General features: G+C 40.8%; 2 protein-coding genes across 2 annotated transcripts in view; one reads left to right on the forward strand and one right to left on the reverse strand.

Moving 5' to 3' along the window:
- slc36a1 (solute carrier family 36 member 1) overlaps positions 1–7,029 on the reverse strand; it is a 52,836-nt gene extending 45,807 nt beyond the window's left edge. The window contains exons 1-2 of the mRNA XM_084352469.1: positions 6,807–7,029; positions 1,024–1,160 (exon numbers count right to left, since the gene is read on the reverse strand). Of these exons, the coding sequence (XP_084208595.1) occupies positions 1,024–1,060 (37 nt within the window). The 5' untranslated portion in view covers positions 1,061–1,160; positions 6,807–7,029. The remainder of the gene's footprint in view (positions 1–1,023; positions 1,161–6,806) is intronic.
- A 787-nt stretch (positions 7,030–7,816) lies between these two features.
- atox1 (antioxidant 1 copper chaperone) lies at positions 7,817–11,409 on the forward strand. The gene is made up of 4 exons (XM_084352496.1): positions 7,817–7,973; positions 8,444–8,519; positions 10,012–10,160; positions 10,390–11,409. Exons 1-3 carry the CDS (start codon positions 7,968–7,970, stop codon positions 10,134–10,136), a joined length of 207 nt encoding a protein of 68 aa, XP_084208622.1. The 5' UTR covers positions 7,817–7,967; the 3' UTR covers positions 10,137–10,160; positions 10,390–11,409.
- The last annotated feature ends 4,304 nt before the right edge of the window (positions 11,410–15,713 follow it).

Raw genomic sequence — 15,713 nt, forward strand, 5'->3', positions numbered from 1 at the left:
TACTGAAGTGAAACTGAAGCTCGTCTTAAAAAGTCACTGCCCTGTGCTCCTCTCAGCTGGACTCTCTTAGGCAAGACAATGGTCCTGACACCCTGAAGGCCCACAAAGACTCAGACTGCAGATATGCAAACTACTGTCATGATAAAGCAGCGTTTTTTTCAGACCACTTTCACCACTTCTAATCGAGAATATTTCTGTTAAAAAGAGGCAGAGGGGAAAAATAAGAAGAAAATAGCACTAAACTAGACACTACAGTGACAGGCTCAAGGGGCTTTCCCTTTTAAATTGAATCAAATCAATTTTATTCATGCAGCCCAAAATAACAATCAGATAGCCGCAGTAGGCTTTACAATCTGCACAGTGAAAGATATCCTCTGTCCTTAGACCATCGATTCAAGTAAGGAAAAAAGAAAGAAACGTCAGGAAGAGCCACAGAGGACAGCCTCTCCCAGGACAGACATACAACAGATGTCACAAATACAGAACAGAACAAGATTTACATTGCATTAACACATTACACAGATTATTAATCTATAATTTGTCTTACTCACCACAGATTTTATTCACAACAGAACATCATGTTCCAATTTCAGCCTGCATTCCTGTTTTTCAGCCTAACACTGTTGAAACAAATCCACTGATGTTGCCGTAGTGAAAGCAACAAATTCGTGTGCTGAGTGAACTCATCGGCTCGCATGTTGACGCTTCAGGAACCTCGCCCAAAGATAAACATTGCTAGAATTTCTAATGATCTGAGTTGCTATAACCTGGTCAGGTGACTCGCTACAGGATCTTGCAGTTACTATTGACACTGTACCTTTAACACATGATGAGTATCTAATTTGTTGTTGTGACTGCTTGAAAGCTGCTTTGATGATTCAGTGTCTACCTGCCAACTGGGATTACATATAATCCCACTGTGTCTATGTATATTATACTGTATGTACCATACTCAGACTACAATCTCAATCCAGGAAGTGAACACAATGTTATATTGACAAAAACAGTGTATGTGATTCCTACCTTCACCTCGGATGTCTACGTCACTGGAGGCCATCATGTTGGGTCAGTTGGTTTAGTGGTCGGCCGGGTGTCGTCTCTCCCGACCTCGCAGATTCTATCGCTGGGAGATCAGGAAGTCCAGCATTGACAGCAACTCACTACAAAACAGAGAAAGTCATTCAGAGTCAGAATTAGCAGCAGCAGGGAAACATGATGAGTAACTTCACAGTGAAAGGAAGTTACATTGAAGGATCATGCGCTTTCAATAACATGCTTTCCCTTTCCATCAAACCTAACCCTTTCATCGTCATCAACAAAATAATGTTTGCCATATGCAGAGGATGCCATATCCACTGCCCTCCACTCAGTCTTCACACACCTTGAGAATAACAACAGCTACATCAGAATGCTGTTTGTTGACTTCAGCTCAGCATTCAACACAATCTCATCCATGAAGGTGATTGGAAAACCAAACACTCTGGGTTTGAGTACAACGCTCTGCAACTCGATATTGGTACTCCTAACAATCAGACCCCAGACGGTATGGATTGGCAGTCACACACCCTCTATGTTAGTGCTAAACACCATCTGGCAAAAGATACAGAAGTATCTGCTGCCATACCACCAGACTACAGAGCAGCTTCATTCCTCATCACTCAACCATATAAAAACTTTTTTGGGGATGTAGGAAAAAAAAGGACTCAAACTCAATTTTGTTTTTGCGACCCTTTCAAATGACAAATAAATGAACCTTGAAAAACATTTTTTTTATGGTGGAGGGTTGAATATTATGTTCGGACAGTTTGAGGAAGAAGCTCCTCTGTAGTCTGATGGTACGGCAGAAGCAATGCTCAAATGACTGTAGTGATCAAGACTGTCAGCTCATGCGCTGGCAGACTAATGTGATGGTCTTTGAGCAAGGCACTTAACCCCGGCGCATTGAGCCATGCTGTTACGTAAGAACAGCAGGAGGGCTGCAAGTTCAAGCAGGGTGTGTGGGAACTCTGTGCTGCTGCTTCCTCTAATCACACGAGGATTTGTACAAAGGCTTTGCTGTCCACCTGTCCATTCATCTGAGGCCAGCAAAACAGTTTCGACTATGCCACAATTTTTAAAGAACCAAATTTGTTTGTATTTCTAAACAGTCATAACTTCAAGTCTAGTGAGCACACTTCCTTAAACTTCATGTCACTGCATGTTTGGTGCGTGCTGGTTTTACAGGAAAGCTTATGGCATGAGCTTCTTATCAAATGAGACCGATCATGTGTTCAAAAAGGGTAAAAGAGGAGCAGAAGAGACTTCCACAACAACTACAATGTGACCATACGCATGCCAAAGCGTCATAATTATGAGCTACTCAGCAACTTTCACAATATGCTGTGATATGAGAGGACTAAACTGAGCACCATGGAAATGCAAACAGCATGGTGTGCAATTTCTCACACCAGCACTTTAAACTGAAACAAAAAGGATTTTAAGAATTGTGTCTTGATGTTTACTTCACAGTTTTTTCACAAGACAAGAATAAAGACGAAAAGACAAAAAGATTTCCTTCAAGGAACAATACACCTTCAGCAAAGGTAACTGGTGCATTTTAGGATATTAAAATGGTTTTACAGCCCATTGGGAATGTACATAAACGTTAGCTAATTTGGCAATCTTTTATACATTTTTACATTAAGCTTCATTCATGATCTGCTTGCTGAAAATAAAAATTATGAATAATGCTATACTTTTTTGTATTATGTATTTGTATCAGGGCTGCAGCCAATAATTATTTAATTATTGATTAATCGACCTGGAGCCTGAACACCTATCACCTGGTCAAGAAGGCCCTCTTTTACCCACAACGATTCCTAATACTGATTCATTTTAGGACTGCACAATTAATCAAAATATAATCAAAATCACAGTATAACTGAGTGCAATGTCCAAATTGCATGAAGCAGCAATTTTTTGATGAATGTAAAATGTGTGACAAACAGCATGATAAAGAAATATGTTGGTGCTGCAGAGCTGTCCTGGCTCAGCCGTGTTCATTCTGGCAGCTATTTCAGATTTATTCTTAGTCTTAGATGAAAATGCTTGTTAGTTATAGTCACATTTTACTCATTTTTATCCTCCATAGTTTTAGTCAAGTTTAAGTCAACGAAAAGTCACATGTTTCAGCCAAAATGTTTTCTCTCTTTATGCTCATTAGACTAATAAGCCTCTGCAAAAGCAGCTTGATGTTTAAAGATTTCTTTTTCAAACATGTCGGCCTGTTTGATGAGGCTGTAGGGTATGTTGTACTTACAAATACTACCATTAGGGGTGTAACAATACACAAAAATCACGGTTCGATACGTACCTCGGTTTTGAGGCTGCTTGATTGCCAAAGTCAGCTGCGTTTGCACTAAGGTCATTTTTTTTCTTGTAGCAGTGATATTCACACTCGGGTGGTGCCGTTTCAAGTGCCGCGGCACAACGCAGAAATTCAGCCGAATTTAGCACAGAGCAGACAGGAAGTCTGACACGAAACAACAACAATACATCCGGTTGATTTTCAAAGTAAAACACTCCGTGTTGATACAAGCACAAAAACCTTAAAAAAGAGACAAATACGCGCTCTTCCTCTAATCCTTCAGTCGGGAACACTTTGTGTTGTGTTTATAACACGTATAACTGCAGTCGTGTGTGATTATGTAATCATCACGGGAATTGTTTCGGTTTCGTTTCTCTAGCTGTTCGGCGGATCTGCGCCGTGCCTGACTCGTCTTTCTCCGTTGCAATATTTAACCAGGAAGCCGAAGTGTTCCCAAGCAGGAGGCTTAAGTGACAAGGGAGGGCCTTCACGCTCTGGTTACGCGCTAGCGTTAGCCATGATGTAAACGGGCTGCACGTGTAGCTGCAGGCAGAATATAAACACAGCAACTTCTGTTCTGGAAACTCACCCGTGCACAGCCCTGTACCGAACCGAACGTCCTGTACCGAAACAATTCAATACAAATACATGTATTGTTACACCCCTAACTACCATTAATATCATACTGCAGAAACAATTAGTCGATTAATATTTATGCCTTGTTACAGAGCTAAGAAGTCATACGCAACACCTGCTGTGTCATCTCAGAAACAACACTTTGACGAGATAGTAACTGCAATGTCATGTTCAGGGAGCCATTTCGCTTCAAGTCAGTAAAAACATAATAACAAGCTGTTTCGCGGGCTAAAACGTTACAGCAGAAATACATCACACGTCTCCCCATATGTTTCACCTGAACATAAGGACAGTATATTATAAAGCAATTCATTTGTCCAACAAAAACTTTTACTTGTCCTGGAAAAGTTAGAAAGTTAATTGTGAAACCTTCATGTTTCACTCACAAGCTTTGAAGCTAGCAAACTGACGTTAACCAACTCATAACCCAGTCAACGTTAGCCTGGACGACAGACTCATTCTTTCACCGTTCGTTCCCAAAAACTGAGAACTTTTTGTGTGGAAAAAAAAAAATTGTCACAAGCTGACACAGCCCAACATTGACTTAACATTAGCTAATAAATGCTTAATTAACACTGCGACAGTCATTTCAGCCAGCTCGCTGAGGCAACAATAGCAGGGTGGAACACTTTCAGCTGTCTCTTCAGGTTGTTTTTGTTCTCCACATTCAGTTTTGAGCCACAGGTCATCTCTCAGTCTTCCTTTACTGCACTGTGTTTTCCCTTAAGCTGAATCATAAAGGAAGTGTGTCTATAGATAATGTCATTCCTTTTTGCCGACCAAAAGCCATCATGTTGTTTTCACTAACTCGCCGTCAGTTTGGGACAGCATCACCTGTGACTCAGCACACATCCATCAATGACAGATATGTTCTGTTTATATTTTGACAGACAAAATATACGTACAAATGTGTGAAAAAAATAAATAATTTTTCTCCTTTCCTCAACAAAAACAAAACATGCATTTTATCAGTTATCATTATCAAATATGTATCCTTAGCTTGCCTCGTCACGGAAAAAAGGTTTGGGATGTTTATGATGAATCACTAAGTGATGAATTGCCGTTAAGAGTTTAACCATTAAAAATATATTAACCGACAATCAAAAGCCCGTTTCACACTGCTCTTTCAAGGCAGGAATCTAGCGCCGATACTCTGCCACGCCGTCTGTGTGAAAGTTAGAGAGGTGGAATGGGGAAGACAGATTCGTTCCACCTCTGATCGGCCAGCAGAGGTAGTAACAGAGCCGCAGGAGAGGCGACACGCCATCTGTGTGAATGGAAATACCGGCAGCGCGAGACGGGGGCGTGTCAGATGAGTTCACAGTCTGACAACTAAACAGATCCTTCACTTGTCAAATAAATAAAATGTCCCACACTTCAACCCACCCTCCCGACCAATACATCAGGGAACTTTCCCCCAGAAAACAGCATCTTTTCTCGCAAGTGAGCCAGACAGGGTCCGGCATTTCCTGGTGCTTTTTATGTGATGTAAGTAAGAGCAAAAAACTGAACTTTGTCACTTTGTCACTTTCCACGATGCATGGTGGGTCGGGGCCTCAATCACAACACTTCATAACAGCATCCATATGCAAAAACTTTCCTAATGGGAAAACATCCAACATATTTCATATATTATTAATGATTAATAAGTGATAATCAATTGTGAAGGCAGCTGACTATCAATAAGAAGAAACTGCTTAAAGTTTGCATTCTTAATTGTGATACAAAAATGATCATACATATAAATTGTTAATCGTATCAAAATTGCAATATCTGTCAAAATAATCACAATATGAGAGCCCACAATGACACGTTAATATCACTTATATTGTCCAAAACCCTAAATATCCAATTAACCATGTAATAAAAACCGATAAAAGCAGCAATTGTATCACATCTGATGATTACAGGCTTGTTAAATAGCTTCTATGAGCTTTAAACCCCATGTACTTATGAGTGCATGTAGCCCACAAAACTCCAATAATCAAAGTTTGGAGAAAGTATACTTTCTGGTGTTTTCTCAGCAACAATGTACAATAGTTCCCTTTATTTTATAATGAAAACAGGTATGTTCAAGCTACAAAAACTAGTCAAGGTGCAAATAGTGACCTTTACATTCAAAGGTCTGAATGCTAGTATTAAAACAGATAGCGCCCACTGTTTACAGATGATAAGCTAACAAACAACACATTCCGTGTTTGTCCGGGGTGCGGCCAAAATACTGTTATCACCCTTCGTCTTTAATCCTTTAATATTGCATTTAAAAGCAGAAGTGTGTCCTTTGAATGGCAGCACAACAACACACACGATCGGATGAGCCTGATAATCTCATCATTTTAAACTACGATAATCTTTGGCCAGGAGACGTGTGAGTGTCTGTCTCAATGGACAGGATGATAAAGCAGACAACCCAGGAGAAAACATCACTCAAGACGGGATCTAGCCAGGAAACGACACCCTTCAAATGAGCTTATGATTAATTGTGCTGTGTAAGATAGCAGTTAAATAGGGCTGTGAACAAACGGTTTAGATGCTATTTGCTTCCGAGGGAGACACACGCAATACCGAAATAGCAAGAAAGGAAGAGCTAAAATGGGAGAAGCATTAGCTTAGATATGGTAGTAAGAAGCTACACACTAATAATGACTTGTTACTTGCATGGAATCGTAGCAGTTTGTGTTGCTTCAGCTCTATGAGGCAGCTATGCTAATTCTACAAGTCATAAACCTTGGTTAGCCAACGTTAGCTAACTGTATGTTTCGATGCCATCTTTGTGTCCGTAAACACCCAGCAAACAGGCTACACACACCGACTGCCAACCTACCTCAGTGAAACCGTGTCTTCTCCCTCCTCTCCTGGTCTAGGGCTGGCTTTACAAGAGGCTAACCTCGCCGCAGACCTCTTATTTTCATATCGTTGTCATATCTAGCTGAATGCAGCGCAGCGACACTGCACCGATTGAAGGCAAAGCAGGAGTCGGCTCGGCTCCGATCGTCACAGAGCCAGCGGTGTGGTCATGTGACCCGGACGAGGCCGAAGTGTGTCGTGCCGTCAGACGAGCTGGTGCCATAGATACGGATTATAACTTTAGCAGTGTTTATAATGTCGTAATATCTAACCAAGATAAAGTCATATTTTAGCTGTGGCTATGGAAACAAAACAACTTTTAATCTTGTTGGGAAGATGGAAACACATTAGAATGTGACGTCTCGGGAAACCTTGTATGGCAATAAAGTAAAAATACATGTGACTGAAATTTAACTTTAATTTTCGACTTTTCGATAAATGTACGTTTTGTTCTGTGGTGATGTCTTTGTTTCTTCAGAAAATCCAGCGTCACTACTGAAAGGGCTTTTATTTTGAAAAATGTTGCGGATTGGATTGGAAGCGCTTGCTTTGTGACCCGGGGCGGGGCGGGGCGGGGCGGGAAGACAACTTTATTTTTTTTAAAGATTATCTTAAACTTTAATTTTATATGTAATATTTCTCAAAGTTTGTCTCTCATGTATCCTCTCCTCCACTGCTATTATATTTTAGAATAACTAACTAGTAAGGTCAAATCAGCCGGGTGATAGTTTGCTGTGCGTCAAGTTAGCCAAAATAAAAGTAAAGGTGAAAGAAGATTACATTTTACTAGCCAGCCATATCATGAAACAAAGAAAATGTAATATATATATATATATATATATATATATATATATATATATATATATATATATATTAAAATACATGTCAGTTTTATACTTGACTCAAAAAACTGCAACAAAAAAATATGACAATGTACAAATAAGTCGTGCTACTTTTTTCAAACCGGAAATCCCGTTGCTCCGTCGATCAGCGCTAGCTTGACACCGGTCAGCTGACCTAAAGCAGAGAGTGATCGTTTTTCTGTAGGTTTCCACGTTTCTTGCAACATTTTCGAGTCAGCCGGAGGCTAAAGTCCACAGCTGGTTTGACAGCCGGGTTTCGACACAACATTTCAAACATGCCCGTGAGTTACACCCTGTATTTTTGTTTTATGGAGAAGTTAAAACAGCATTTAGCCTGCGAGCTAGCTCAAGTTAGCTTTGAAACTTGCTGTAGTTGGCTCATGTAGTTAGCGTTATAAGTTAGCAATCGCTTCCATTGATACCACGGTGAGAGGCCAAGACCGATCGATTGTGTTTGACATTGATCGGCGCATACGTTTGGCAGTAATTACTCATATCAGTAACAGCTGTAAGAAAGTGCAACGTTAATCATGCTAGGTCAAACGTCACGAGTGGTGTTAATGCTGGTATCAACATATTAACTCCATTGTTTCTCACATTAAAACATCTGATCTCACAGAATATGATCTTGACTTATCGTTTTATTATATTATGTTATGATACAATTAATGATGAATATGAATCAGGAAGTCACTAGTCCCACTAGTGACGCAGTAAGATAACAGCACATTATTTAATGTGTCTCCAACAGAAACACGAGTTTGAGGTGGCGATGACGTGTGAGGGGTGTTCAGGAGCTGTGACCAGAGTCCTCAACAAGCTGGGAGGTGAGACTGACAGGTCATCTCTGTCTTATTCTCCTCTGGGTTATATAAGAGGAGAAGAGCCACACCGTGTTCATCAGCTGCTCCTCTGGTTGTTTGATTTGTCAGTACACCAAGGTGCAGTTTCTGCCTTTTCCAGTACAGTACTGGATATCGTCCAGTCATGCCATCCACTTATACTGTGATCCCAACTACATAACATTATCCTCTAATAAAGAATATTTCCTTTAGTTAAATTTCTCTTAAAGAAATTCTTCTCTTAAAGCCAAACTACTTTGAAGAGTTTAGTTGCGTAACAAGAATAAGTGCCAACAGACACCACATATTAAGTTAACCTGTAAGCTGTGCGAATGGCATATTCAAAGGTGTTTATAGCTGATCATTTGTTGCACAGATTAACAGCTATCAACATGTTCTTGCTGATCTTAAAAACCCAAATTACTATTAGTGTAACTCTATTTTCACTTTTAAAACTGGCTGCAGCTGTTGCTTTGTCTTGATACCAGAAGTGGCAAAAGTTCACACATTCTTTACTCAACTAGAAGTACAGATACTTGTGTAAGAAAAGACTCTGGTGAAATAAGAAGTACTGATTCAACTTCTTTTCTCAAGTAAAAGTAATAAAGTACAGGCTCTGAAATCCACTCAGAGTATAATAGTAAAAAGTATCCCTCTTAAGCACATTTCTACCGGACATTTCTGTGCAAAGCTAACTGAAGCTCATGCACAGATATGTCGTAATCAGCCTTGTGATGTTGGGAAGGTGGCGTGATGATGCCAAATAAAAATAATCCATAATTCCCCTCAGATGCATCAAACTAAAGACACAAGCTTGTTGGAAATATGAGAAGGAGAGAGTTCAGATATTTGTGTTCAAATGTAGGATGGAAAAGTCAAAAGATGTCAGAAAAATAAAAACTCAAATAAAGTACAGATACCTGAAAAATCTACTTAAGTACAGAAACAAAGTATTTGGATTTCGTTAATATCAAGTATACCTTTTTTTAGAAAGTATATAATGTGAGATGAATAAAGATAAAGTTAAAGCAGCGCTCTCCGCTGTCCTTTCACAAAGGATCCAGTAAAAGTAAAAGTTCAGTTTGAAAGTTTTCCAAGGCAGCTTGTATCACACTCACCCCCATGACCTCCTGGCTCTGAATGTCGACTCAGCCGACATGTCACATGATGCAGTGGCAAACACTTTCATTGGAAGTGACACTTCTGTCTTCTAGCTCAGACCAGACTCACAGTCAGAGTCTGTCAGTGGCATTACAACAAAAACACTGTTTGGTTAAACACACTCTGCCCTGAAATAAACACTTTCCTTCAGTTGCTCGTACACTGTCAGATCTCATCAATCATGATGGTAATTAGTGGAAAGATTAATTTTGGTGGAGAACTGGGGCTGGTGTATTTGAGTGTTTTCGAGCAGGGTCTTCACTGCTGTTGCTTCTTGGAATTAAACAAAGTGCTTCTTTGTCCTCTGTGCTCTCAGGTGTGACGTTCACGATCGACCTGCCTCAGAAGCTGGTGTGGATCGAGTCCGACAAAGATGCGGAAGTTCTCATGGAGACACTGAAGAAATGTGGAAAGGAGGTCAAGTACAACGGCACTAAATGAAGGAATCTGGTTCACGTAGAACAGGTAACGTGATGGGGATAAAGTCCACATTGATTAGTTTGTCTTCCACAGATTTATGTTGATTATTTCCATAAACCTGCTGTAAATCTGTAGGGTTTTTCTGACCAGCACTAACTGGAGAATTCCAAGTGTTTGCTGTTACTTTGATTAAATATAAACTACATGTCACTGATCTCTTTCTGCAACAACTTCAAGTCCTGAAAGTCACGGCTATTTTGTGTGTTTTCTTTAGGAATTCATTGCTGCTGGTGCAAAGTGAAGATTAATCCTGGATTAGAAGCTCTTTACCTGTCTGGAAGAGTCTGATGGATCCTAGTGACCCCCCTCCCCTTTTAGATGCCAACCGCTCACACGCACAAAAATCCCCTTGGTTGCAGATCTTCTCTGTGATTAAACTGGAGAGCATGTTTGGAGAATGACAACAAACCCAAAGCTCATGATGTTAGCACTGTACCAGTCATCCTCATATTGTGTTTATGTTTGTCCTCCAACATGGTGGCCTGTATTTCCTGTATTTTGAGGATGTTTTTTGAAATCATAGCCTTCCTACATCTTTAATTTCCTGGCAGTGTTTCTGTTGGCAATGTTTCTGTTTAGTTTTGCTTTCAGTTCTCTTTATTTGATAAACAATATACAAGCAAAAGGCAGGGCTGTACAGTCACATGAAATGATCTGGAATATGTACTCCAGCTGTAAAATCAAAAACATAATTTCATGCAGCTGGATATTTTAAGCCTAGCTGCCATTTACATGTAATTATGTTTGTAACTGTCTTTGCTTTTTGTGCAAAGCTGCTTGACAAGACATTATTAAAATACATTCCCTGTGTTGTAAAACATACTGCAAACTATTGGCTATGTTTGCCTGAACTATGATGACTCAGTATTTTTGAATTTGCTGGATTTGACATAATGAAAAATTGTATGAACATGTGTGTAGATCTGCTCCAAGGAGGAACCTCAGTCTGTCTCTCTTCCCTTCAGGGACCATCCGCTGGACTCCATTTTGCAAATTTCCTTCCTATTAGCTTCACAGTTTACACTACAGTAATCCACTAACGCCACAGGTCAAATATATTATGTTGATTGATGATTACTAACAGATGTGTGTGTTTTGTCTTTAACAAGCCTCTTGTTGTAATTCTCTCCGTCTCTCTTACTTTGGGAGAAAGATAATCACCCTGTCCTGTGCTTTTGTACATGTCTTGATATGTTATGTATGCACGGAGGAAATAAAATGAGTTCGGCCTCAATCGTCACACTTTACTGTTTTAATTGCTTTTACTATAGCTTTACTATTAATAATATTTAGGTTCAGGTACAGATAATAATCTGATCTCTGATACCAAAGTAACTGATATTTAAATGCGCTTCAGTATCAAAAGTAATTTTCTGGCAATAAATGAACTTAAGTACTACAAACACAATATAAAGTAAGTCATACATATATTTACATTATTATCAGATCTGGTATTCAGCATTTTTCTGAGATGAATGGAGAGCAGTGAAAAGTATAATATTTGCCTCCAAAATGTGGTGGAGTGGAAGTATGAAATAGGAGACAATGGAAATACTCAAGTACCTCAAATGTACTTAAGTACAGTACTTGAGTACATATACTTATTTACATGTGTTCTGCCTGACATCAGAAGTGAACGTTTGCTGTAGTATTCACTTTGCTCTCTTGACAGCACTCCTGTCCTTCCTGAATGCATAAAAAAGCCAAATATTGGGCTCTTTCTCGCTTACGATTTTGTAAAAACGTCCTTTTACCACCCATAAGATATATGACAGCCAGTGCAGAGGAACAATGATGACGGCTAAACCAGTTTTCTTCACTGCAGAACTATAAATAAACTTCCTCGCTGCACTTCAGTAAGAACACACCCTATGAAGCTATGTTAATCAGAAGGTAACCTTCCACTGTGTGTTGCACTGAACCTCTGCTGGTCAACTCAGTGTCAGTGAAAGAGTGAAAATGTCCAAGTTGCATAATAGTTCAGTGCTGTGACCACCAGGAGGCGCTGTGTGACCAAGATGTGCCATCTTTCTTGAGAGCTTTGAATTGTTACTTGCCTTCTCTTTCAGCTGTAACTTCTATTTTACCTGAAGAGCTCTAGGACAGGGTGTATAGTAAACAAAAAATGAAGGTGCTTTGTCACAGAGTTGGTTGGAATCAAACATTTATTAGTGCAGTTTTTCTTGAAGTTCTTCATATTGGTGATCCTCATAAATCAAAACTCAATGCATGAAAGACATGGGTGTCACTGCCAGCGTGACTCTGTCAGGAGGAAATTAAGTTTTGGATATTCAGACAGGAGGGAGCAGGAAATAGAGAACACTCTGAAACTGCGATCATCATGTCAGACGCGTCATCTGCTGCTGGGATTCAGTTATAAGATGCAAACTGAACTCCTCCTTTACTGGTCACATCAGATTCAAAGGCAGCTGTTTCACTTCTTCACCACACATAAATGTGTAATATATGGTTTGGATATTTTTAGGAAAGGGTGTAAGCAGTCACAAACTTAAAGATAACACTTTACTGATTCCCACAGGTGAGATTAATTACTACAGCAACACAAGAGACAGACCAGAGAGGGAGGTAAGTACAGGATACAGATAAGTAAAATGAAAGGTTTAAAGGTCCCATATTATACTGTTTTTCATCAATTTCACACAGCTGTCAGAGGTCCAACAACACCATGTATTCGAAATGTATTGCCCCAAACCCATCCGTGGTCCTGAATTTCAGCTGTCTAAAAGAAGCTCAAGTGAGCTCTACTGAGAGCAGCTGTTTCTGTGCCTGCACCTTTAATGCTAATGAGCTCCGTCTGTCAGCGCCTGCCCTGCCTGCTACACGCCCCTCTCAGGGAGAGGATGCCGCTTACGCTAGTGGTAGCATGGGATTAGCCTGACATTCCGAAACACCTCCATTCCGAAACTCCTCCATCCCGACACACCCCACTCCGACACACCGCTGTTCCGAATCCGACTTTCAACTTCCAATTACTTCCCAATATGGTTAGGGTTAGGGGTTAGGGTCAGGGGTACCACAATAGCCTTTTCGGAATAGCGGGGTTTTTAGAAAAAATGAGAAACCACGCCATTACGATGAATGGAAGTCTATTTTCGGAACAGCGGGGTTTCGGAAAGGCGGGGTGTAACCCGGTAGCATGCACTAATGTTTATGGTGGATGTATCGCGATGGCTCGCCGAGATGCTGTCGTTCAACCACACCAGTTTGACCCAGAATCGGACCCAGAAGGAGAAGCTCAGAAAAATACAGACTCTGCGGCTGCAGCAGGACTCCCCAACACAACCACCCGGCTCCCATCCCCCACTGACCTGCAACAGGTAGCATCTAAAAACAGCTAGCGAAAGCTGTGTTTGTCTCCAACACAGTCTCCAAACTCTTGGACACTGTTCGCATAGTCTCTGTCTCCAGTCTGCACGTTTCCAGACTTTTTACTGTGACAACTAAGCTCCCTTGTAATATTATTAACATTAAACTCACTTCAAACGCCGTTGCATAGCGGACCAAAGCGGAGCTAACTAGTTAGCCAATTTCAAGCTGACTTCACCATACTCGTAGGCAACTGTAAATACTATCAACACGTGGCGACACTTACCTGTGGCTCGGGTGCAGCTGCTGGGTCCCGTATGGTTGGACTGATCCTTTTACGAGGGTCAGTGTCGAGGCAAAGCCAGCTTTGTACTGACCCTCGTTACTGAAGCAGTCCGATGTGAAGTGGTTAGCACACACGAACAGACTCACACGAACCGTAGCCGGCACGTTGTCGTTAAAAATGAAACGCAACCACTGTCTCTTCTGTTCTTCTGTAGCTGGGACAGAATATAGGCACTTAGTTGATTTTTTCAACCAACAACAGAGCAATTTGCGTGTCTAGCTCTGAGCGACGACATTGCAAAACACTGCTATCTTACCGCTGGACACACTGAACTTCACCTCGGGGATGAACGCCCCCCTCTCGGATATCTCCGGGGAGAGGGGGGAGTGTTTTTGCGCTGAGGAGCCCGGCCTATGCAAATCACTCCTCTCGTTACGTAACGGCAGGAGCTGAATCTGAACAGCCTGTAGGAGCCCCGTTTTACCAGTGGGTGGGCTGCAGAGACCATGCAGGACTCTTTTGCTTTCCTCATTCTGGGAGTTGGTAGGCTCAGGGAGGACCAGTTTATATATGGAGAGACCAGAGAAAACCTGTTTTTCATAATATGGGACCTTTAAGAGCTATGGCAGAAACATTACAGTTTCATGACGTTCCTAACCAATTAAAAATATATACTATATATGTATATATATATATATATATATATATATATATATATATATATATGTTTTTGTAAATAAAAACATGATATTTTTAGATTATTCTCCCATCTGTCTGTCTGTCAGGCTGCAATCACAGACAGACCCACAGCCGTCCTCACAGCCGGTTCAACCCTCGCGCCGTCACCGTGAATGACCCCCAGCAGGACGGTCACCAGCGAGGCATAGAAAAGGGTGCCGCAGCAGATGTAGAAGGTCCAGCCGAGGTGCTGCAGCATCTCCGGGTCCTGCTGTTCGACGGACACCAAGAAGGCAACCAGGGCGCCGGCACAGAGAGCAACTGCAGAGGACAGGAAGTATTAAATGAAATGTCCCAGTAGATTAAAGGAACAGTTCACCCCAAAAATTAAAATTCAGTAATTGCGGTTGATTTTTAGGAGCTGCCTGGTGCATGACAGTTTGTATATGGACATGTTGAATGATATTTATCTGTATATGGGTTTTAAATTGTGCCTTGTACCAGAGATGATGTTGAGGACCACAGCAGCGATGGCCTTCTTCCCTCTGTTCAGTGCAGGTCTGACTATGAGCACAGCAGTCAGAGACAGCAGACTGGAAGCAGCCAGAAACACCCAGGACAAACTGTAGCTGCCTGCAAGAAGAGTGATCGTGGTGTAGGTATTAAGTATCTGTTTGTATGCACACGCCTAAACCCCATTATTATGTCTTACATGTAAACATCTATCATGTTTTTTATCTGTCGTGAGGTTGCTGTCTGTCAGCGTCGGTCGGCCATTTTGTGTTTTCAGCTGAGCGGTATGTAACTTCAGCTTTTAGCCAATCAAACAGGCTTACTATGCTATGGTTAGCATTTTATGCACAGCACATATCTATCCTGTTAATATGACAGGATGTTAGCATGTTAGCTGGGTAGCACGCAGTTAACACAAGGTTAAAATTATAACGTTTAGCATAGTAAATCATAATTTATCATGCTAGCATGATAAAACTCATGAAAACTCTGTAATCAGATTACTTATATTGAGGTCCAGTGATGGCAGAAACTAGGACATTTATTCCAGTGCTGTATTTAAGTACAATTTTGAGGTACTCGAGTATTTCCATTTTACTTAATTCTTCTACTCCACTACATTTTGGAATGAAATATTGTACTTTTAACTTTACTGCGCTTATTTCACAACAGCTACTTTCAGTGATGGAATGAAACTAAGTACATTTACTCAAGTACTGTACTTGACTACACTT

The sequence above is a fragment of the Pagrus pagrus genome (genome assembly GCF_965226575.1).
Source record: "Pagrus pagrus genome assembly, chromosome: 5".
NCBI classification, from domain to species: domain Eukaryota; kingdom Metazoa; phylum Chordata; class Actinopteri; order Spariformes; family Sparidae; genus Pagrus; species Pagrus pagrus.